The 26,251-nt window shown below is 39.5% G+C and overlaps 1 protein-coding gene across 1 annotated transcript; it reads left to right on the forward strand.

Moving 5' to 3' along the window:
* Nucleotides 1-20,811: 20,811 nt before the first annotated feature.
* GIMD1 (GIMAP family P-loop NTPase domain containing 1) lies at nucleotides 20,812-25,064 on the forward strand (the record flags this gene model as incomplete). Its single annotated transcript, XM_081999267.1, is given in 3 exon segments — nucleotides 20,812-21,850; nucleotides 21,854-22,066; nucleotides 24,792-25,064. Coding segments are annotated over 3 exon segments (663 nt in total). The 5' UTR covers nucleotides 20,812-21,673.
* Between the last annotated feature and the right edge of the window lie 1,187 nt (nucleotides 25,065-26,251).

Raw genomic sequence — 26,251 nt, forward strand, 5'->3', positions numbered from 1 at the left:
TGCATTCCTCAGATTCCCGGTGCTATTCCTTGCAAAGAGACCTACAAGCACAGAACATTATTTCCTTTGTTTCGCATCACCAAATTGAGTACAATCAACCCAGTGAGATTTCAAGGCGTTTGTCAAGAGTCAAGCCAGAGCTATACGAGTTGCTGGTAAAAAGCAACGGTCACTATGTTTATCATGCATTTGATGGTAGAAAAAAAAAAAAGGAAAAAGAAGTTGTTCCCGCTGTAGTAATGCTTTCTCTAAAAACTAGCAGCTGAACTGAAGAGAAAGTTACTCGCTCTATTAGACCATTGATTTATATTGTCCAAACATACACATTCAGTTAAAACTTTCTATTCAACCACCATTCACCACCAACTCAGTTATACACAATACAGCTGTATCTACACCAGGGTTGCTGCAGAAACAGTAATATCTCCACCCCCGGCTAGGGGTGGGGAGCAGAATGGGGAAGGAAAATGACACTCATATTTAATAGCAGTTCAAAAATTTGTTGAGTGTGATTAGTACATTCCAGGTAATAGATTAAAATTACTTCATACTTCAGGCATCTCAGAATGTTTAAAGGATTACAATAGGTAAGTATTACTTTTAAGGAAGCACCACATGGGATCAATTATTATAAAGTCAGACCTCAAATTAAACACATGGAAAAGAGAAATGCTTTGGTAATTTACTCTACGCCTACCTCTAAAACTCCCTGTTTCATCTTCTGGGCTGCCTGCTCCATTCTGTGTCAAATTGTCTCCTAATGTACTCATAAGTCCTGCCTGTCTCTTGTTACTGCACAGGCGTGTGCCAGGCAGCAAGCCAGCTGGAGGCGTATGTCTCGATGGCTAACTGATACCAGCTGATTCTCTGCCTCCTATAGTTAGTGTGATCCACTGAGGCAGCAGAACCACACTTCACATCCATACTCTAACCACAAGCACACCTGCCTTACAGCAGCGTCAGGCACTGGTCTTCAAAAGCTGGTGCAATTTCATCCAGAATAAAGACCATTTCAATAGTTGGACTAATTCACTCCAACCTAGAGTCTTCCATACAAACGTCTCTCTTTTTTTTTTTTTCTTTTAAACTCAGTGAAATTCTTTCTCCCTCATGAGAAGTAGCAAAAAACAAAATTACTTACGGGGCTGACCTATTTGCATAAATTCAAAACAAACTGAATATAGGAGTTGAAAAAAATACAGTACTTTAACCATTTCCCATTCATACGTAGCATCTTAAGATTGGCATGAACAGACAAGGAGGAACTCTCTGAAAAGCACTGACCTCCACACATCTGTACAAGTTCCTTTTTGGTTTTGAGATCCATCACCTCTGTCTCCCCAGATGCCCATGGCAGACTGAGACCTCCAAGGACTACAGTGGCAGCCATTAATTACTTTCCTCTAAACAACTCCGCCACAGCATCACCAGCTTTCTCTTCCCTACACATTAGCAGATAGAAAACACACTACAGAGCTGCATGTATTAGTGACCACAAAGCCCTCTCCGCTCAGTATCTCCACGACTGTATCTCTGGGTTACCAAGGCTCAAGGCGAGGCATTTAACTGTATTGGGAACCGACAGTCCACATACCAAAATATGTGTATCACTTAAAGCCACGCAGCACATACAACTTACCTCAGAGAGCTGTAGGGCTTGAGGAATAAATCACTAACCCTCATGCAAACATAAACCTGCCTCTCTGGCAGGTCTCGGTTCAATATTATGGCAGCCAGGCTCTTGGATAGACTAGCCTTTCCAGAAAGCATCAAACTCTCTGCTCCTTGTGCCTTTCCTCCCCTCCAGCTTTCCCCCAGAAGGCTGGCCACATATACATTGGATCGGGATCCAAGTGACTTGCATCTCTCCATAGCAGCCCCACTGAAAACTGAACTGACAATTGCTTCTCCAGAAAGCTAACAAGTTAGGACAAGTCTCTAGAGACTGAACCTGTTTGGTAACAGTCAGAAAGTGGATGAATTTTAGACGTGCACAGAAAGAGCTTCAATGAAATGCTCACAAGCCTAGATAAGAACTAGCTTTGCTAACCAGATTTAAAGCCTCAGACACTCCTGAAAAAAGCAGCAAGCCCTCTAAGTCCCAACTCATCCAACAGAGGAGCAAAAGGACACAGATATATTAAGACAACAGGGACAAATGCCTCCTCCAGAGGCAACAAGCACCAGGAAATACCAAGATAGCCATGGGGATACAGAGCTGCCCAGATCCTTTTGTGCACCTATATAAGCAGGGAACAGGATTTCATCCACATACCCTCCACTTAACCTACCAAGCACCACCACTTCCCCACTATCCCAGTCCATCTCCTCTTTCCAAAGCCTATAGTTGGAAAATTCCTTCCTTCTGTACCTCAATAATTAACTCCCACACCCACTTCACTTACAGCAGTCACTCACCTCCATTATTCAATGCAGAAAACCAGAGGCTGCTGCTCATCAGATGTCAGGTTCTCTTTTAGTTTGCAGTGTAAAAGAATTAAAATAACTAACTGTAAATCAACAACAACAGTGCTTCTTTAGAGAAAAAAAAATCCCCCACAGAGCAGACCTAAGCTCTCTGCCACACATCCTCAAATAAGGGAGCAAAGCTCACGTGCGCACCCCCTGCTTGGTTGCCATCACCTGTGTAGCACAGGTGGTAGGAATTAAGGCCTAAATTACCCCTCAGCCACATTTTTGCTGGTTCAAAAAGATAAACAGCATCACATCAACAATGCTTTACAGCTGTAATAAATGCCTCTATGCACGTCTCAAAACAAATGAACTATTTTCTTTCTGCTGGTTTATTTGCAAGAGTATTAACAAAAATGTTTATTTTAAAAGTGAAGAGAGAGGGGAGGCTTTCCTCCCAGAGCTCTAAAACTCTCCAACCTTTCCTTGAATCTTCTTGGTGCATGATCTAAAGAAAGAAATTGGAAGACGACTATAGTTTTTCCCTGCGGGAATAAGGTTCCCTTCTCTGTCAAATCTTCTTTTTTATTGTCTCTCCACTGTTTGGTCTTTAAGATTAGGCCAAGAGAGCAAAGCTAATTAGCCCTCTTCTTCCTGCACTCTAGTTCCTAGACACTTTTCTTATCCTTTTCCATGCTTTCTGACGTGGAAAACTATGGTAAAGTAAGAATTTGACATTTCCTTAAAATGCACGTTTTGTTGGCATTGATGCTTTTAACAACAAGGCGAAGATTAGCTATAATATTCATTGCTGCTCCACGATGAGTGTGAAAACACCGCCAAAGCAGCGGCACTAGAGAAGGGGGTTAGCACCATGGAGCAGCATGTGCCCATTTCTCTACAGTTCTCATCACATTAGAGAGGCTGGGAATTTCTCCTTGCTTACACGTACACAGGTGTGTACACTGTGTTAAGCTTGATGGATTTTTTGCTGGAAATTGTCTCCTGGCGTGACTGAGAAGGGGCATCTCTAAGATGATTTGGAACAGTCAGTGTTTTACAGCTCCAAAAGAAATGAATATAGTCTATCAGGAGTGAGCAAAGATATTTCCATTGGCAATTGGGAATGCCATTAATAACATTTTGAAAAGTACAAGTAGAATCCCATCTTCATTACCTCAGTAATCCTGGAAGGAAGAGAAGCCAAGAAACTTGTATTGTTTAAAATTTCAGTTACATAATTTCCTTCATGTTTCACAAGAGACAATTCTGCTTGCCTTTTTCCATGTAGAATGAGAGCCAAAGTTTTCCCATGCATTTCATTCCAAGTTTGTTCTCTATTTTATACCTTCATTAGTATGTAACTTTGGGGGTTATACATGGTTTTACACTATGGTCCAGTGCACTGAACTATGTACTCTCACTTTTAAGACTACCATATGAAAAAAGGGTCATGGATCAGTTTTAAAATAAATTGTAGAGTGAGCTGTGGATACAGACAAGCAACACGCAGTTTGGATAGCAGGCATCCTATGCTTTGCTAGCAAAACTTATCTTCAGTACCAGCTTTGCTCCTTCAAACAAAAACCCGAGTTTCTGATACCTCTCTTCTCTTACTATTTATATGCTTATCTCATCAATATATAGGTCATAAGGTTGTGCATGCATTCTGCTGTTTCTACTTTTTTAAAACAGTAAGTTTTAAATGATAAATGATACAGTAGGAAACACGGTGGAAAGTACCTGTGGTTAGGCTTAAAAACAGCGGTGTTTGGAGTAGCTTCATTCTTATGCAGAGCACCGTGGAAAGGCACTCAGGAGCTGAAGCCTCTCAAGGCCCCTCTTCCTCCCCATGGACTGAGCTCCTTTGCAGTCTTAGTACTTATATAAAAGGAACAGGGCTGCATCTGAAATATAGCCACCTACAGAGGGAACATGGGCAGCAGCTAGAATACAGCGATTCTTGATAGGAAGAAAATGTTGGAAAAAACTCTTCTGTATTAGTGGTTTGTACATGTTAAAGTTCAGCAAAATGGTAGATTTCATGCAGACATCTTTCAACTGTATTTTAGATAAATTGCTACATAGACCTTGACTAGCATTCACAATTATTTCGTCCTTCAAATTCTTTGATAGTGACTCACACCTTTCTGCTTTACCTTGTTATCTCTATTATTTTCTACTATCACTGTGTCTTGCTCAACCAATGCCTACTTGCCAACAGACCTCAGGGTCTGTTTGCTTCTTTTGTATATACTTTTGTTCCACACATCAAGGATCCCTATAAACTACATCAGCATCCTTTAACAAATAACCTTTTGCTCACCATCTAGTGAAATTCTGAAATTTCAGCTTTTATTTCAGCAAAATTGAAATTGAGATGACTGTTGTCATGCCAGTATCACCACTATTCTGAACTTGCCTTGCTCTTGAGGAATCCTTTTATTCTGGGAGCAGAAACAGGAACTTCAGAGAATCGTAGAACCATAGAATCTTTTGGTTCAAAGGGACCTTTAAAGGTCATCTAGTCCAAACCCCCTGCAATGAGCAGGGACATCTTCAACTAGACCAGGTTTCTCAGAGCCCAGTCCAACCTGACCTTGAATGTTTCCAGGGATGGGGCATCTACCACCTCTCCAGGCAATCTCTTCCAGTGTTTCACCACTCTCACTGTGAAAAATTTCTTCCTTCTGTATCTAGTCAAAAATCTACCCTCTTAGTTTAAAACCATTACCCCTTGTCCTACCACAACAGGCCCTGCTAAAAAGCCTGTCCCCATCTTTCTTATAAGCCCCCTTCAAGTGCTGGAAGGCTCCAGTAAGGTCTATTTCTCTACCATCAAATTAAATGCGAGTCTTCTACCACCACCAATATAGGTATTTACATTCTTTTAAAAACCACCGCTTCGTAATGAAGTACGTCCATTCCATTAGTGGCTTCCAGTTGTCCCTGAATCATGGTTCAACTTAATGTATTTACTTGACTTTTTTTTTTTTTTTAAAGTGCTGCACCAGAACAGGATGTCCTACAAGAACTGGCAGTGAAACCTGCAATCATTAAAAATCCAGTACTACGTTTTGCAACATTTTTGATGAATCACTGGATAAATATTTGGCCTGAGCATGATTCCTGCAAGCTTGAATTGACTTTTCTCACCCTATTTTCTTGTCCCTTGATGCTTTGATCTTGGGTAAAAGGAAGAATGGACCATAAAAACACTTAGACAGATATTCTGGCTTCACAGAACATGTTTTTTCCATTTTGACAGTTTTTAATAAGGTTTCTGATTTCTTGAAGATCTGTAAAAAGAGAAACTGTGATTTCCCAAAAAAGAAAAGACAAAAGAAAAAAGAAAAACAAAAGAAAGATATCCAAAAGAGTTATAAAAGAGATTTGAGGATATTCCAGTTAACGTTCACAAAACCAAGTATCTCAGGATGTATGTTATGAAATGCATATAGGCTCTATAATGAATAGGTATAATTGTATGCTGAAAAAGAAGGCTTGTTATACTGTCACAAAATTACACCCAGTTAGAAAGATCTATAATGAATGTAGAAAGATTTGCTGAGTCTGTGTGGGGATATATGAAATACATTAAATAGATATTAAATGAGGTAAACCCAGAAATTAATTTTGAAGTTAGAAAAATGGAAAGACAGCTGAAACTGAGAGGGAAAGCACTGTGCTGCTTATAAGTCATTGATCTGTTAGTTTAGTTTTCTACTAATAGCATTTTTATTCCTATTTTTATCTGTAGAGTGCCAAAACTGTCACTAATTTTTACTGCTAAGCTATCAAAGACTATATAGCTGTATCACAACTAAGTTATCCATTGTACACTAGGAAGAAAACAACCAAGATGAGAAAAATAAACATCCATAATACATATGAGAAATGGACATATACTTTAAAAAAACCCACAAACTTCCCTATGGATATTCCAAGTTTTCCAGCTGCCGAGGTAATAGCTTTGATGAGGATCAGCAAGACAGCGAAGAAAAAGCAGTTTAAGGTTTCTTCAGTTATTTCTTTTATTACTGAGATACGTTAAAAGGCACATTTCCAAACCAACATCTTATAAACTGCTCACACATTCATACAATTTTCTGTAATGTGATATAGCCAAACAACCATTATAGTCTCAGAGAAAGTTCATACCCAATACTTGCACATTGGGTTTTAGTTTTCAGATTCACGGTTTACCTTTCACAGGAAGATTTCAGTTTCTTGACAAAATAGTTTGGCCTCCGAGTTACGTCTGAGAGCCCTGCTTTTAATACATACCTTTGTAGAAGAATCTTTACAGAGAAGAATCAGAGACACAGAATGATCCATGTTTTTTTTAAAAAGCAGCAACTTCTCCCTAGATATCTACACATAACTAAAACATCGTGCATCTTAAAAGCTGTATAGATACAACCTCAAAACAAAAAGCATCAGGATAACTGTTCATATCTAGCAACTGCTGATCCCCTGCCCTGGCAGGTAAAAATCCATGGATTTCATTGCTGGAACTGTCTGTCAAGCAGCCCAGCGCCTTTCCCCATTGCACATCCAACACAAAGCTTCTGTGATGTGAATCATTTCCTTTGGGCCTCAAGGTGCAACATCTAAGGATGTTGCAACAAAGAATGATCATTTGTAGGAAGGAGTAACTCAACCTCATAAACTGCATTAGTCTTAATGAGATACGAAGTAGGGATTGGAGGGGTCTTTAGAAGACAGAAGCAACTTAAATTTACAGTGAGAGACACCAGTATTCATCAATGAACAGAGGTCTCACGATATGAACAGCAATGCTTGATTTTGTTTCATGTTGACTGCAATTCTCAGATAAATAAGCAATTCCTTTTCTTGGGACCACCAACCCAAAATTAAATCCCTGACTGTGACTGAGGGAATGAGAACTTATTAAGAAAGAGGAAAAATGTTCTTTCCTCAGCTTGAAAAAGCTGTGAAATTTATTTATCTTGTCTGCTATTCTCAGTTACAGAATACCAACACTCCTTGTTCTTTTGTAGACAGAATATATGACCGAAGAGAAATGAATACTGGAGGGGTGGGGGGAGGCATTTAAAGATAGTGTCTTTTTACCAGTGACAAAATATTTGTCTCCCCTCTCTTGAGAAGTTTAGAAAAGTGCTGCTTTTTATCCTTTCAATAAATACTATTTTCTCTCTCACTTCAGACTATTAAAAATAATAAGAGGAACATAATACAACTTTAAATGAGAGTTTATATATCACATGCTTTATGACAGCTGCTTTTATTTCACTTTAGATTAGCAAAGCTTTTATGTTGAGACTTTGGTGCTGACCTTACAAAGCAGCAATACCATTAGCCCTGAAGCACATGTTTCCCATTTAATGTTTCTGAGGTAACGTTCTTTGTGAAAGTGAGAGAAATGAGAACGCAAACTTGCAGGAAAAAGAAAAGTCTGAGTGTCCTCCTTTTGAACAGAATTAAAGTCAGTTTGGACACTTGAAAATATGAAGTGAGAGGCCGTGGCCTTACAAAGAGTTTCTCAATGTGATCCCCAAGAGTTACAATGCTCAGCTTCCCTTTAGTATGCCATAGCTCATTGTCATTTCCTCTCAAGAGGCTGAACATATTTTGCCATCTCAATTTGAAGTGAAAGGTCTCGCTTACATCAATGTTATTTCAGTTTTAACCAGCATTACTCGAATGATTTATAAGCATACCCAACCAAAAGAGCACTGTTGTAGTTATAGCGAATGAACCCAACAGAGTTGGTCTGCTGTACAGCAGAAAAGAATTTGATCTGCTGTATTTGCAAGAGTCACGAGTTACTGTTGTGCATAGAAATCTAACTAATCTTAACGACGTTTACCATTGTCGTGTTCTACTGGCTCAATGCAAGAGCAACGTACTTGCTTTTTTCTCAATAAGCCTAACAGCGGCTACCACACAAGTCCTCCATCCTGTTTTTGTTCAACACCTCCATGCATTAAAGCCTTTTCAGTAATCTCCAGGTACTGTCACAGTTCTGTTCTTGAAACTCTTTCTACACCCTTTTCAGTTAGTGAATCTGAAAAGCTGCAGACTAGAGAGTCTACAAGGTTCAAGGTGAACTCAAAATTGGCACACACAGAAAAAACTGGACAAGAGCACAGTTTGGTAGCCAGTGGATGCTCTTTATATTTGAGACCTTGCCAAAGAAAAGAAAAACTGAATGCACAAGAAAGGGACAAAAAACTGTATGATTTGGAAAAGTTGACAAGTTCAGTGCTTAAATTCCCATTGATGCCAGTGGCAGTTGGATCAAGGTTACCGTAAACATACAGCTTTTCACTCACTGCGTCTCCCCTTTGAAACACACTTCTGCACAGCCTTCCGACAGTAACGGTGCAGGATTTGCTGGAGCTGCAGCCAGGTTCCAAAGCCTGACCCTGCACTGTTACCTGGCACCAGCTTAGAATGGAGACACGGGACTTCTCTTTTTCTTTTCTTTTCAAAGGAGGAGACAAAAAGTTTGTCACATCCACGTTTAAGCACTTAAATTAAAAATTCTAATTCAAAACTGCTACCTTTGTCCCTTCCCACTGACTCAAATGAGAATTCTTGGATGCTAAGCACTTCTGGAAATTAGAGACATTATTTAGGGGGCAAGACAACAAAGGATCAGACTACTTGGAGCATCCCTCTGTGACACCCTTGTCCTAAGCCTCAGAAGTTCTAGCTGGGTTTTGCCCTAGGACCCATGTTAATTTTCTAGAGACCCACCAGCAGCGGCACAATACTTTTTCCTAATCTTGCAGATAGTCTGAATTTACATTCCTGATCTCAGATGCAAATAGACACACAGGTTTTTCTAAGGCTTCCAAGGCTTCATAGCTTCTGTGCTACTTTGCAGTGCCTCTTCCTCACTAGTGCGACACTTTGTCCTTTTCTGCTGGGCCCACGGACATGCAGCACTCCCTCATATGAAAGGATGAGATATGCCTGCACTATTCCCTTTCAGCTTGGCCAGGGTTTTTTTTCCTTTTTTGTTTTTTGGGTGGTTTTGTTTTATACTGTGTAAACCCTGGAATAACAAAAGCATGCTTATATGACGTTTTTGCCAACAGATAGCTGGTATTCCTTGGCAATATTCCATGTAAGAAATGACCCTCTGCCCGGACAATCCCCCAGTTTCCTCTGATATATTTAACTTCTTACTCTAAACTGTTGGTTTGCTGTGTTTCACTGTTGACATAGCTGCAGTTAAGTGACTCCAGTATCTGAATTTGTGTTGCACTAAGGTTAGGTACATTAAAGTCACTCATGTGCAGGGGCAGACTCAAGTACCCAATACATCTTATTCAACTTATAGTCTGAACGACCACATCATTCTTGTACCAAGGTCCAAAAAGGCTCTTTTCACCACATTACAGTCCAAATTATAATCTTTCTATCAACTTTTTCTACATGATTAAATACAAACTGTGGGAAAATCCCCTCTTCCCTTTCTTTTTTCCTCTCTTTGTTTTCTTTAATAGCTGGTCTTGTTATCATTAAATGGCCTAAAACAGGCCAACATTTAGATTTCTGTTTAATTTTCTGTGTTTGAATTGGTCATTTTGACTTCATTCTCTTTGATGTCTAGAAAATAATCTTTCTTCATGCTGTTTGTATTCAAAGGCAGAAAAAAAATAATCTGTGATTCTTTTGGTGTGCTATGAATAAGCATGGACATGTTGGGACAGGAAATGCATACATGCCACTACAATTAAAAAAGACTAATTTGTTAGCGATTCCATAATATTCCCCAAATGCAGAAATTCTAAACAGTGTGAAGTCATCTGCATAACTCCTCTTCTCTTTTCAGCTGCCAGGGTCCACAAACTGAGCCTTCCATAACAGTGATTATCATGGGGAGTGAGACACCAGGCCAAATTTTGTGGACTAAGATTGAACAATGCAGCACCAGTCAGTACGATACAGTGCATATTTTATACAGCCACTGAATCTCCCATCTACCTAAAGCAGACTTCTTTTTTTTTTTTTGTAAACTCCTTCCATATTATGTTTTCTCATGCTTTCTCAGCATGCTCTGCTAGATGTCTGCCTTTCCTGACACATCCATTTGCAAAGCCTGTCAGCTCCACATGCTGCCTGTGGAACTCTGGTGCTAATGGTAGGTTAAGAATTGCAGCTTTAAGAAGCTACTTCTTAGCATTTTTGAGAAAGTGTCTATTTTATTTATTCCTAAAGTTATGTGACCAAAGGATAGAGAAAATAGGGCAAAAACGCTGCACAGAGCTCTTAAGAGAATGACCGAAGTCTTTATCGCACTCCCCCAGCCTCCAGTGAACTCCCACATCCTACCAGAAGACAACCTGTTTTATAACCAAACAGCTGAAGTGATGGTATCAAAGATGTACCAACCCACTATGCACAGACTTCTCCTAATTAAAGGGAAGATGTCTCCTCTACCATCTGTTTAAGGCTGTCTCTCTCTAGCAACCTATTTAACATCCGTTTCATAAGGCTTCACTATAGGCCTTCAGAGCCCCCTCAGGAAACACCAAAACTCAACTAACTGTTGAATTTTCTCACTAGTTTGTCTTTTCTAAGGAAAATGATTATTTAGCCACTGAATTCTAATTGTATACGTGCTAAAGAGAGAGTACTTTCTCGAAACAGGATAGATTTATTCTTTTGCTAGAATAAGAGATCTCAAAAACAGTTTAAAGTCCCAAATCTGCCAGAAAGTAACACCCAAAAGATGATAACAGGAAGGAATTTAAGATGCAGCTCTTTGACAGATGTTAAAAACAGCACATCTTCTGCACAAATGCAGTAAATTTATATATAATCATCCAGTTATTGAAATCTGAAACAGGAAAAACAAAAACATGTTTTCTCTTTACACCAAGATTATAAATTAAGACATGAAAATTGGGTCTTGTGAGGTTACGGAAATGCTGACAGATTAAAGTTTTTGTTCCCGCATTACAGTTTCCATCTTTTTTCCTTTTTTTCCTCTTATTTTTTTCTTTTTTCTTTCTTTTCTTCTTTTTTTTTTTTTTTTTTAAACAGAGCCATTCTCTCATTCGAGACAAATACCATTTCTAAAGATAGAGTTGTGGGTGTAGACTGAAAAAATTAGTACTCGTTCGTTCTTCATGGCCCATCGATGATTTTGTGCTGACTCTAAAAAAAGGTTCTGTAAAATCTTAGCTGATGACAATGGGCAAGCACTGTTAGAGCTATAGGGAAGCTAATGTAAGAACAAGCTCATTACATAAGTTTATTTTTTCCAATTCAAAACTAAATTTCACTGAAGCCCTGAATTATTGCTGGTGGTTCACTTAACTGGGAGACAGAAAACTTTGTTAACTTACTGGGAGTCTTGCTATATGGCTGTCCCCTGTACATCTCTGTTCTGAGAAAAGGCCTATTGAACATTGCATGACAATAATTTACAGCTGAATTTCCACCAGCAGTGCCACATTTGCATTGTGCTACAGATGGAATACTCTCATCTCTCCCACAGAAGTTATTCACAGCATGACACCACGTTTTAAACTTGTCTCACGGTTTAGTGCACTGTATTGTAAAATACATCAGGGACTTAACTATTTGGATAAAAAACATAGCTGACTACATGAAGGGCAGACAGTACTTTAACTTAGTTTCTCAGAGTCTGTGAACTTGATAGCGGGTTAGTGAGGCCACAGAATCATCAACCTTCCCTTCTGACCCGTACAGGGCACCCAGGCTTGCATCAGAACTGGAAGCACCGGCAAGAAACAACTTTTTCCAGGATGCCAGATGTCTGATACAGAGGGGAAAAAAAAACGCCACCACCCCAAAAAAGCTTTCTTTAAGGCACAGAGGCTGCTGTCAACTACAGAATCAAATAGATGGAAATTGTCCTCAGCTCTTCCTGACTGGAAAGACGGTCACATGGAGAAGGAAACAAGCAAACCCTAGATGGGGAGAGGGTCTTCATCAAGACTTTGAGGACCTGAAGGAGCACAGTGTATTCATTGAGTTTAGTGGCAGACTGCTTTGCAGACCTCAAGAAAAACAAAACAAAACAAAACCCCACAAAAAAACCACAAAACCTAAAAAAACAACGTAAACTGACTTCTGAAAACTTTCTTCTGGTTCCTATTGGTTTCTTCATGTATCATTAATACCCCTAAAATTTCCAACCTTTAAATTTTGGTGACTTAACCAGGTAAGGTGTATGACATCAGAAGGAACTGGGTTCACATCTTCTGTGTGTCATGTGGAATGCTAGACCTGGGGCTGTTTTATCTGAAAGTACTCATCAGAAGGCTTCCGCTGGGTGCGGATGATGAAGTCTGCCAAGCAGTGACATTAAGAACTGTGGAGGAACCCAGGGAAAAATCTGATCAACCTGCAACCTCTCAGCCCTCTGCTGTATCTGAAGCTCAGGTGTGACTTCCGTTACTCCTAGTTATGTCAGTGCTCACTGGAACTAGGCTTCAGGTCTGCAGTGTTTGCACTGACTTTTATTTTTCTTGTCTATACCTACACAACTTTAATTTCAGGAGAGCAAGTAGTGATGTACTCTGTATTTTGCATCAACAACAGGCAGATTTCCAGCCACTGAATGAGGTAATAGTCTATCCCACTTCAAGTCCTGAAAGATCCTAGACACATTCCACAATTTACAGAGGTACCATGTTCCTGAATGCAGCACATTACAGATGCTACAGCACACACAGCATTGAAGAAAAGCAGCATTTCAATTTCCTAAATCCTTTCCAGTGTGAAAGGCAGGTGGGGATTTTTGCCCCTTTTGTCCCTTCATGCCGAAAGGACACCGATTTAAAAAGCTCCAACTTCGCAGTGTTTTGTGACAGTTGATATTGGAAAGTTACAAGCATTGGGGTTAGTTACCGAGTCTGGGGCTCACAGTCCTTAACCACACATCAGCTTTGTAACCATATACTTTGCACCCTTTCCTTACATACAATATTCAGAATTTTAATAAACCATCTACAGCAATTCCACTTTTCTAAACAATTGTGTTGTCAAAGCAAGCCACACTGGCTTGTAAGACAACTTTTACAGCGTAATTCTGACATTACTTATTCAATGGCTTGACGTCATGAAATACATTGGAAGATGTCCTCAGATTCAGCTTGTTTAGAATGTTTTAAAATATAAAAAGCACCTGTTCAGGCTTGATGTCCACAAGCTATCATGATTATCATAACCAAGAAAGCATAGTATTTCCAAATAGCATTCCAGTTTCTTAAACCTGTGTTTTTAAGAAATGCTCTTTGCAACTGAGCATATTGCCTCTAAATGTGTAGGTATACAAAGAGAAGACAGGAAAGATTGATAATGAGAATATTAAAAAAAATACCAAGTTGTTAGTTATTGGGCATTTTAAGAGAAGTCCTTAACATGTGTTGCATCTACAGAAATACAAACACCCTGCAAAACCTGGAAAATAAGTAAATGAAGGAACAGAGTACTAAATCTGTCCTGAATACACATGGATATCCAGGTTGAGTAGAAAAGTGTCATTTTTACACATCCTTGAGTTGAAACTTTATATGTTCTGTACTCCTGACACTCTGTGAAACATCTCTTAAGGGTTAGAGTGCATAAGAGCAGCAGTGTAATCAGTACCTCTGTATCAGTGCAACTTCTGTGGTTATTAGGGTTACAATGCTTATACCTTTCCAGGCATCATGGGAATACTTTTGGAAAGTGTGTCTTATGTTATTTGGGTCCCTGCGGAGCATTTCACAATATGATAAAAACACTTTTTTTTTTTTAAACGCAATCAATGCTGTTATTGCCTTACAGAAATCCACTCCCTTCAGCTAAATCAAATCCCACTGCACATCTTCAAAAGAGGTGAATGCTCCCCATACTGTTTAGATGAGGAAACTGAGAAATTGCACAGCTTCTCAGAATAAGAGAATGACTGTTACAGAAATAGCAGCCAGATCTGGGTTTCCTGAGCTTCCAGATATGTTCTCCATTCACAGGACTTTTGCTCCAGGGGAAAAATGTTTTTACACACATGGATGAATTTTGAGGCTAATCACAAGAAGGTGAATGAGTATGGTACCCCGACTTACGTTGTCACAAGAGAAGATGTATGGGGCCAGTCACAGAATGCATCCAGCTAAGTATGTGTAAGGAAAAAAGGATTCTTCCTTAAGGTTGTATTTTCGCACTTTCTGATTATTGTTCCTTCTGCAAATATATGCCTTTGAAATCAACAGTTTATTATTTTGTTTCTTTGGGGTTTTTTGTGGTTTGTTTTTTTTTTTTACTATTATTTATGTAAGTATAGTTTTACTAGCAATATCACATTTCTTTGGATATTTTGCATATTTCACACGACGCAGTGAACAGACACGAACATATCAGCCTTAAAGCATAGTCCTATGGCCAAGCCTGTGCACTAGTGACTTACATCCAACCTTTATACTAGAGAAAACCTATCCTGGCAACATGGGTGAAAACAAGACAGTTTAAATATCTCAAAGTAATCTGCTCAAGAGACAGTATAGCACAATGTGTTATATTAAAAACATTCAATTTTACCATGCATCCCCCAGCATTTTGAAAAAGCCACGTCACAACGAACCGCACTAACAGAGAAGGAGAAGATACTGTGCTCCTGCGGCTCGTTACAGCGCTCTGCTCCCGGGAGCAGAGTGCCTGGAAGAATTATCATTCCTGCCAACTGAAGAGAGACAATACTTCCACAGCTGAGACTTACCGATCAGCATGTCAAAGATACTGGTTTCTAAGTTGAAATTTTCTATTTGCAGAGTGTATTGGGTTTGTGTGGCCAAGTTTTGGTAGAAGGAAGCTACAGGGGTGGCTTCTGTGAGAAGCTGCTAGAAGCCTCCCTCCCCTGTGTCCAACAGAACCAATGCCAGATGGCTCCAAGATGGACCCACCGCTGGCCAAGGCCAAGCCCATCAGTGATGGTGGCAGCACCTCAGTGGTAATGTATTTACAAAGGGGGGGGGGGAAACCAAACATGCAACCGCAGCCAGAGAGAGGAGTGAGAGTATGAGAGCGCAACAGCTCTGCAGACACCTGGGTCAGTGCAGAAGGAGGGGCAGGAGGTGCTCCAGGCACCAGAGCAGAGATTACCCTGAAGCCCGTGGTAAAGACCCTGGTGAGGCAGGCTGTAGTCTGTGGGAAGTCCTCACATTGTAGAAGTCCATGGGAGGGACCCCAGGCTAGAGTAGGGGCAGAGTGTGAGGAGCCCTCCCCCTGAGGAGGAAGAAGCAGCAGAGACAAGGTGTGATGAACTGACCACAACCCCCATTCCCCATCCCCCTGTGCTGCTCAGGGGGAGGAAGTAGAGAAAACTGGGAATAAAGTTAAGCCCAGGAAGAAGCGAGGGGTGGGGGGAAGGTGTTTTAAGGTTTTGTTTTATTTATTATTACCTTAATCTGATTTTGATTGATAATAAATTAATCTCCCCAAGTCGAGTCTGTTTTGCCCATGGTGGTAACTGCTGAGCGGGCTCTCCCTGCCCTTATCTCGACCCATGAGCCTTTTGTTATATTTTCTCTCCCCGTGCCCAGCTGAGAAGGGGAGTGATGGAGCGGCTTTGGTGGGCACCTGGTGTCCAGCCAGGGTCAACCCAGCAGACAGAGGATGAAGGAAAAGGGTGTCTTGTGGATCTTGGTGATTCGGGGGGGGGCGGGGGGGGGGGGGGCAGGGGGAGTCAGGCTGATGTTCTCACTGTGCTGATAGCTCTGCTCAATCTCCTTTTAAACACACGGCAGGTCCTTGATCTGCCTTTCTGCAAGCAGTATTTACGCTGAACCCATAATCCGCTGTAAGTAGTACAGTGGGAACCTGAGGAGCTGGTTCCACAATTGTACAGACATTGTCCAAAAGCTGGTGCAACTGCAGCATTAGTCTGCAGCTATACCCTACCTCCTTTCCCCTTAGCAATGCCAATGTAGTAGCACATAACCTACACAACCACTTATACTGCAAAGAGAAACGGGATCTTGTAGATTGCTGATAATTGCTTACTTATGTTCAAAAATACTACAGATACTAAGGATTGGATTAAGCAAAGGAAAAAAAAAATCTATTTTAAGGAAAAAATAGCATATTTTATGTGTATGTTCCTTTAGGGTCAGCACAAAAGTTTTTGTTGTGAATGCAGTCCGAAAGGAATAGAGCATCACTAGCTCTGTCCTATCTCTCTCTCAGCAGTGACATGCCTGGTGTTTCTTAGAAATTATACATCTAACAGAACTGAAGCCACGCTGACTACATGGACTGCATACCTTCCTGGATTTCTCATGTTGTTTGGGAAGTCTAAGAGCCCGCCTCCGTGTGTGGTAATCCATAAAATGGCCTCACTGGGTTTTCTCCAAGTAAGAGAAATTCATCAAAGCACATCTTAAATTACTTATTATGGCATCATCTTGGGCTAAAGTGAGAGCCCACATCAGGAAAGAAGCTGTAAGGGATGGGAAGGCGTGGGAACTGAAAGATGACACATGCTAAGAGATGCCATGTGCCTAAAGAGAAACTATGCTATTTCAGTTTACAAGATCTAGCCTGCTTGGTCTACCCTAAGAAGCATCACGGAGAGCTTGTTTAGGGTGCGTGCAAGCCAACTGGGTAATCACAGGGACTACAATAAAACAGCATCTGACACAGTAATGTGACCAAGATGCACTGCAACTCTAGTTAACTCTGTAGATGGATAGAAATCCAACAGTTACGTGCAAATGATTTTAGCCTTGGCTTTTCAGAGACAAATAAAGAAGCTGGAAACCCAAATGCCACTTATTTTCAGTTAGATTAGCGGCCTTACTTCCTTAAGATTCCTTGACAATTCCTCACTAGACTCGTTTGGTATTTCTATGGCAGCAGTCCAGGGCTTCCTTTATCAGTTACAGGAAGCCTTCCTGCCTGCCGATCTCTAACAGGCTGAGTTTTGGTTTTCTCTTTGCCATTTCAAAAATAAAGTTATATAAAAACAAAGAAAACAAACAAACAAAAACACTAAAAAAAGCTTACCCACTGGCAGTGAGCAGTGCTAAAAAGCACCTAAGGCAATTTTGTTGTACTGTGTACTTGTTTGCAATTTCATCCTCTGACAGCAGATTTTAAGGTCTGATATCCAAAGCTCCATAATAAATGTCACCAACTCAACTTAAAAGCTACTGAAAACACAGGTCTTGATTAGAAAAAGAATCACATAAGGGATAGTAAAAACACTTCCAGTTTCTTAACAGCTACCTTTTCATTACTGCTGCTCAAATTCTTTAAGGTGCTACAGGGTCTGCATTTTATATATAAAGTAAAAAAAGTTTCTTGTGACAACGGAGAGACAATGCTTTTTACATTTCTTAATTCGGGACATGCTTGAAGACTCCTGTAATTCTTCTATATTTTTTAATGCTTTAGCTCATTTTTGACCTGGTATTTTATTTCAGCATCGGACTGCAGAGCAAGGGGACCCCAGCTGAGTTTTACAGTACCTGTGGAGCAGGCTGATACTGCCACCTTGGGGAGGACTCTTTCCACATACTTCGAGGACCTTAAGCAAGTGTCATATAAATCAGTTTGATTTTTTTCCCCCTGTCATATCCTCCCAGGGAGACAACTTCTTAAAAACCTCTGCCCGTTCTGTTGTAAGGCCTTCCAGATGTGTCCCAGCTCAGACTGTATTACATTCATAATAATACTGGAAAGAAATGCCTTTTTTTGTGGGGAAGTTTGCTTAGCCAAATTTTAGATTATCATTTGAGCAGTCCTCATTTACACTACTCTTAACTTTACAGCCAGTATAAAAGCCCTGTTCTGCACCCAGCTGGGCAAGCTGTATTTTGCATACAACACTCCTCTGCTTTGGGGATTTTAGCATTTTTGGTAGTCTAAATCCTTGTCCATGCACAGCTTAAATTATCTCCTTGGCAGGCTACTGGCTCAGTTGGATGTAACTGCTAGGACATGCACTGCCTCAGATGTCATGAGAGGCATTACTGTGCATAGGAACAGTCTGATGAAAAGTACAGAGCTAGACTGTGACAATTTAACCAAATTCAAGACTTCTAGGCAAACTAAAGGAAGTATCTGGATTTTATCTTCACAATATCCATAGTTTTATGAGACTGACCTACCCTTTTGCTTTGCAAGCGAGTCATCCCCCATCCAGTTGTCTTTGAGTTTGTATCCACTAGCAAATGAAGGCAACTCGCTATACGCTACATATATATAAAAATATGCCTTGAGACACAAAGGCTGTGCACAGCATTGAGCCACAAGGCTTTTCACAGAGGAAACTAGCAGTAGTTGCCTTGGCTACACATACAATACAGGGAAAGATTTAATGTCTCACCTCTCATCAGAATAGACAGGCTCAAGAGCAGGGAGCTGTCTGAAAGCAACTAACTTGTCTACGTGCTCTTAAAAAGATACAGCAACAAAATTATTACAGTCATCTACAGCCAAGTAACACACGATGAACTCATTCATGATGAATGATGTGAATTTGCACAAGCAGGCTGTGAAGGCACTGTTAGCTCCTACCTTCTGCCAAAGCACGGGCTGTGCTTGTGGCACCACAGCAGGCTTCTAGAGGAACTGAAGTCTCACTTCACTGCTGTGGCAGGCAGGAACAGCCCTGGTACTGCAGTAAACAAATACAGGCTCCCACACAGAGCTACATTTTGGATGACGATGCCCCCAGCAGGACTGGGCTCCAAAAAGCACCCTCCTCTTTTCCTCCCACCACAGGCAGCTTACGTACCAGGTTCTTGTTCTCACTGTACTGACACTAGCTTAATACCCTTGGAGTAAACACGTGCCTCCACCCACCTGGGATTTACAGTCAGAGAGGTGGCTTATCTAAGCCTTTCCTTGTGAACCGACAAGAAGGGCTCACTTCACTCTTGCATTCTATTATTAGAACCTGGCCATTAAAGCACAAATTTGTATTCCTTTTCCACTAAGGCATAGGAGTCCCAATCAGTTACTTTCCCACTTGTGGGAAATTGTCTAAAAAGCAAGTCCTATCTGGACAATCTTTTTACCTCTGGTTTTAATGCTACTATAGCATCGCAAAGAATGATGTTTGCAAGACAGAAGTATCAAGCTGCCGAGCCAACAGCTAACGCACAGGACTGGCAGTAGTGCAAGCCTTCAGTTTTCTTTCCGATTCTGTATTTCAACATACTTTTTGATTATTTTAACCCATCTTTGTTAGGCAAGCAGCTTCACATCTGCATATGGTTTACACTGTGCTTTGAGAATATTGCAATTATTAATTCATTGCAATAATAAGAGAAAGTGCACATGCTCTTCGCATGCATATACGAACACACATTCAAGAACACACAACACAAAGTAATTCCAGTACCTCCATTATCACTCCCACATTTAACTGCTGGTAGAACTCAAGTTTAACTTTCAAAAATATCAACTTCATACAATCGCTAAAGTGATTGCAAAAATCGTATCTGCCGCTAAGTTGCAAAAATTCAACAGTGTCAGTTACTGACCAAACATATCCAACTGAATGAGGATCTATCAGTAACAGATTAACCAGATTAATGTGTACATAACAGTCTCAGTGTGGTACATTGCTGCTCTTAGTTTCAAAGTTTACGTATGAACTTTTTACAACTGCACACATGGTTCATAAATGAAGTCTGAATGAAAGAGGAATTTAAGGGAAAATAAGGTAAGTGGCATAATATGAAATTAATTTAAGTATTTAAGCATAGACTGCTTATAAGAAAAAAATAACAAATCTTTGATCATCATTTTAAAAAGGAATGCACAAATTCATGTCCACCATGTCATATTATTATGCTACAGAAAAAGAATGCAATGCACATCTAGACTAATGAATAACTGATGACAACCATTTCATCAGGTGTCTCTTCAAAAAGGTATTCTTAAAAGAAAAAAAGGAAATTGATCATTAAAAATCCACAAAAACCTCACTGTGAATTCAGTAAAGAAGTTCTTCATGTATAGTATTCAATGTTGCCTGTAATAAAATTAGTACGTTAATAGCTCTTGCATGTTTGGCTTTGTACTGAAGTTATTTCAAAAGAATGATTTGGGCATGGATTTAACTAGTAAGAAAACTTGAACTGCACATGCAAGGACCTAAATAAATTAATCACAGGAAATTCCATTCTAAAACTATCCACAATCTCTGCATGGGTACCTAAACACAGTATCTTAAAAAAAATTTTCTGAAATTCGGGTGTCACTAATAGCTTCAAATCAACTACGTGCCAATATGGTTTTCCACCTGAAACATCTCTGAATATATTTAATCAGCCATTATTCCTGTTAGATGATTAACATGCACCAAAAACGCTTCCAAGACTGAATTACAGAAGAGTACAAAGAGTGAGAGGTCTTATTTACGAACCATTATAGTAACCGGAAATGATACTTACCCATCTCCCTTCTCCATCCACTAGTCTATGCTTTTCTTTTCCACTAACTGTGCCATAAGTCTAAAAGTTTGTACAGCATACATTTCCAAAGTCTCAATTTCATACGGGGTTAGAACTGGCTATTTCAGCTCTTCTTTTTTCATTAAGACATACTTCTTACATTTATCTGTATCAGAAAGCCCTTTTGGATTACTGTCTATTTCAAGGGGTAGTGGTAGCTTTAGTGGTAGCTGCTGAAAGATGTATTCTAAGCTGTTCTCTGCTGTGAAAAAGCACTCCTTTACTTCTCCCTATCCTTTTTTTTTTTTCCTAAAAGCAAGTAAAGATTTACTTCCTGAAATATGGTCACTTAATAGCAGCACCATGTATTTGTTACCATTCTCCTCTTCTTCCCCTAGTTTTCCTCCCTTTTATAACCTACTCTCCCTGCATGACAATGCTGTTTTCCACGGTTGTTTCCCTATTCCTCCGTTGCCTGTTGGCTCTCCTTAGCTTTTTCTGCTTTACTTGTTCCTAAAACTCTTCTCACATACGATTCTTTACCAGCTCTTCAGTTTCTGCCAGTGTAGGAGTGGAGCCTGTTAAGTTGCTCGTGTACCTGTGACACCTTCCATGGTGTCTTGTTATTTCCAAACAGCAGACTGGGAAAGACAGCAAAGATCCATCCTTGGATCAGAGGTATATGTGCTGCACTCAATGTCTATCTACACCACACGCTCCTTAAAACATTGCAGGCAAGGAAGGCCACTCAAAAGACACTGAATTTTGCAATTTTTGCTGGATTTTTTTTTTTAAAGTTATTTGTTCTTCACTTAGTGACAGGTTTGTGGATAAAAGCACAGACAATGGTAGACACCAATGAGATGACCATCAACCTTGTTGTCCTTGGAAGATCTCAGATGGGCAAAAGCACTACTGGGAACAGCCTGCTGGGCAGATCAGACTTTGAGAGTCATCGCTCCCCAAGCTCTGTGACTACATGCTGCAGCCTTGGACGCAGCTGTCGCATTTCAGGGATTATATGAAGAAATGGCTGTGAGCTAGCTCTCCGTGTTCAAGTACTTGACACTCCAAGCTACCCTCACAGTGATCTGAGCAAAGAGCAGGTGAGAGACTCTGTGAGATCCGCCCTGGCTCACCACTTCAGGGAGGAAGGCCTGCATCTAGCTCTCTTGGTCCTGAGGGCTGACTTGCCTCTGTGTCCGGATGAAAGCAATCACACAATTCAGTTCATCCAGGTAACAATAGCTATGGAAGAGTTGACTGCAAAAGTGAAAGAGAGAAGTGCAGCTGAAAACTGGAACACTTCCCAGTCCAGCAGCTGAAACACACCATTCACAACTCCAACACCTTACACGATAGTTACACTTACCACACTAAACCTGAGAGCAGAGAGGCAAGAACAACTCTTTTGTACGTGGACTCGGCACACAGGAATTTATGAACCAAATTTACCTAACAAAGTAAGCTCTTCTCTCAGAAGTTTCAGTTAATGCTTTATCTGACAGATCTAGTTTGTTGAAGAGAAATGCTATTTAAAGCAAGCAAAAGTTAGGTTACCTCATTCTCCTGCACTCTGTATAGGACCAAAGCAGAGCGCGACAGGTCCAAAAAATCACACAGAAAACCTGACTGACCCAGGACAAGGATGCTCAGCTCTGTCCTCTACTGTTGCTACTGCTGTACCTGTTCAAGAGAAAATAACTAGAAAGTTACCATAAATTTAGTGTGGCTAAGGAAAATTTCTAGCATAACTGACTTGAAGCAAGTATTTTGAAGGTCCTAGTGGAAAAATATTTTTTGCGAGTAGGTAAGATATGTGGGGAGAGACACCAAAAAGGAATGGCTTTCTTTTCAGTTGGAGACTTCTCATTACCATGCATACATACTTTTGAAGAAGGAAAAAAAAAAAAAAAGGGACAAGGGCCAGAAAACAGGTATTGCTCAGTTTATCATCTGATCAGATAAACTGGGTTTGTATGATTTACAAAAAACAAAGGGTTTCAGTTATTGCCAAAGTCAGCACATTATACTTTGCATCTGTCTTACGCTAATGAACTTACTAAAAATCTTTAGGCCTGGAAGGGACTTCCTGGTCCTTATCACCTGCTGTAACTGATACTATCTAAATATATAATACCTATGTAGATAAAAAATATACCAATATATAAATACATGGATAGAAAAAACAGCTTTCAAAATGTGTTTGATTTGCTCTCCTGTTCTAATTACTCTATTGGTAGGCTACTCTGCACTTTACCGGTGGTTTGAGAGTCGGTTCCAATTTCAGCACACCCTTACGCACTGTAGGTGTACATATAATTGTTTTCAGTGTTACCCTTTTTCCCTATACAGTTCTCCATCTCTCTGTACTTCATGGTATTTAAGAGAAAACAGTATTTACTCAAAATGTTTTTATTCTAAGCCCATGAAAGTCATCATACTTCTAGTTTGAGACTGTTTTGGATCAAGTCCACGTGGACATTAAAAGCGTAAGAGATGCCACCATGCCTTTTCTCTTTAAATGGAGCTTTAAAACCCATATTGGAAAGGAAATAAGGCATATTTAAAAATAACGAGAAAGCAAGACTTCTGTTTCATGATTACAATTGGCTCTCAGCTTGTATCATGTTTGGCTTTTCCGTTATTTTTCCCATAAAAGAACAGATGCTGTGATTTCATCAGCCACAAACAAACAGGGCAGGACAGATGCCTGCATGCTGGGAATAAAAACAGTAAATAGTTATATTTCAGTATGTTATTCCAAGACGACATTAAAGACTACTTTTATCAATCAGGAGTTTTCACAATGACCCTCTGCAAATTAGGGATGGCATATCAATAAAGATGGCATATCAGTAGAAGACTACTGGCATTTAAATCTCTGGGTTTTTTTTTTATTTCAATAACATAGCCTAGCCTAATGAATTGAGAGTGTGGCAGATATTGATTTAAAAACTGACATTAGCCTTGGCTTTGAGTCCTCAGCAAATCAAGGCACTATCCTCTCCCTCCAAAACTTATAACCCAACACTTCCTTGGACAGCTTATGCCAAAATTTTGTACAGGTTTAATTTTTTTTTTGTTCCTACTGTCTGAAACAGATTAATCACTATCAATACACCAGGTTTTTATAACTCCCTGCTTATCTTGGAAGTAGACAGATATCCTTTAAAGCAGTTTTATACACCTTGGTATTTAGGTTACAGAGTTAAGAACATTGCAAAGTGTATTTTATTACCAAAGTAGGCTTCTTGTCACACACAGGAGCTAGCGTGATTGCACTGAAGTTGTAATTTCACTTACATCTGTAAATGAAAGCCCAATCTCTTATTCATATTAAGATTTTCTGTACTCATTGATAAAAAAGCAGCTTGTTTTCTCCATGCTCCTTCATCAGATGAACCAGAGCAGTTAAAGACAAACTCTGTAGCCCATCACTCAGGTTGATGCATTTGATTTGTGTTTTTCCTGAATTGATGAGAATAGTTCAGTTTTATGGGATACAGCTGGAATTGCAGTTGGTGTTACATAGAAATTCATCATTTATATTTTTCAACACAAGGTGATTAGGTGACTTAAAAAAAATCTTCAAAGAGCTGTTAAAAGCGTAGAAATATGGCCATGTGGAAACTACTGATGTAAACTAATGTATGACATAGCTAAACAACCATTTTTCCTTATTTACATAGACATTTTTTGACTGTAGAAATTATATTAACATCTGTAGAAAGAGAACAGAGAACTGCTAGTACTGCATGACCAGGTATTTCCACTGAAAGTGGACATCAGTGTGTTGGAAAGGTGAAAAACCCCAGAAATTTCAGCAACTCAGATGGTATGAACTGGATTACTGCCAGGAAAAGAACATACAACTGGTCTGTTAATGCATAAGTATACGAGGTGGGAGTGGGGAAAAAGAACAAGAAAAGATAGCTATTTAAGATTTATTTTTCATTACAGGAACTTCTGGGTCCCACATGGAAGGATTTCACTGCAGTTCTACTCACTCATGCAGACAAGGCAGAAGAGGCTGGATTCAGTGAGAAAGCATATGTGCACAGTGCCTCAAGTACCCTGTTGTCACTTTTGAGCTCAGTACAACATAAGTACATTTTCCTAGACAATGAGAAAAGTATAATTAAAGAGGAAAGAGCTATTGTCTTAAGAAAGCTCTTGAATTTTATGAGAAAAAATAATTATCAAGTGCTTCTACTTAAACACAGAAAGGAATAAAATTAGCTTTCAGGTGCTCATTTGTCTATTTTCTGTGGTACGTAATAGTTAATAGAAATAAAAGAGTAAAAGCCACACTGGAAAATTCCACATACATACCAAATACATTTGAACACACAGTTGCAAATATCTCTTTAGATTACCAAACTACTTGCTTTTCACAGAGTACCTCACACTACTGCATCCAGAATCCTAGCTTCAACCACAAAATCAGAACAAGCTAGTGCTCCAAGTTGTGTTCCTAATATGTACGTAGTCACAAATGATATTTTGCGCTATCTGGAAGGAAAAAGGTAAAAAAGTAAAAAAATTGCACTGAGTCCGGACTGTAAGGGAGCCTCTTTGCTCAATTCTTCAAGCTTTCAGAAGCTCCTCTGAATTCCAAGGTTTGTAAAGAGCTTTCCAGTATTAAAAACCACAATTTAGGTACTGTAAAAGTATTTCTTTACCTTGATTTAGGATTACTTAGAATTGAGATTTTGAACTTCAAGAATTTTGTTTGCCAAGACATTATTGGATATGTAGTTTACAAGGCATATAAAATAGCTCTCGTGCTTAATGCTATTCGGCACATCTAAAAACTAATTACTATTGCTTATTCCCAGATGCATGAAAAATTAGCACAGTTTATAGGCACATACAAAACTCATTTGAAAAAGAAGTCTGTTCATCTCTTCTTTTGCGCCTGTTCCTTTTAATTTTATATCATTGTCCCTTTGCTTTCTCTCCCAGTTGACTGGGCGAAGTTCAAAGCCTGCAAAATTCAGAGTGGCTAAGGTTTTTTTCTATTTCAGTGGTTAAAAAAGTGCTTACTGTTTCAGTGATTAGACGGTAACCAGTTAATTAAATATTATATGCCAAAGTATCTGAAGTATGTCTAAATTGTTACTTAAAAGGTTCACTGTAAATTGATCTCAAATAGTTATTTTCAGATTATTAAAAGGCAGGAATTAAATTAATTCTTTTAAGGCTATTACCACGGCAACCATGACTATCTGTACTACATTATTATGGAATAATTCTAATTGTAAAAACTGAAGAAGCTATTTTTGTTAAAACCAAAGCATGTATAAAACATCACTGCATAAAAATACATTAAAACAAAAAGTCAAGTCATTTTATACCTCTTTGGGCATCAGAAATGGATTTTTTTGGTAGCATTTGACTAGCTCTGGCAATCTATTTGC

Source organism: Phaethon aethereus (genome assembly GCF_964289735.1).
Source record: "Phaethon aethereus genome assembly, chromosome: 4".
Classification (NCBI taxonomy): Eukaryota; Metazoa; Chordata; class Aves; order Phaethontiformes; family Phaethontidae; genus Phaethon; species Phaethon aethereus.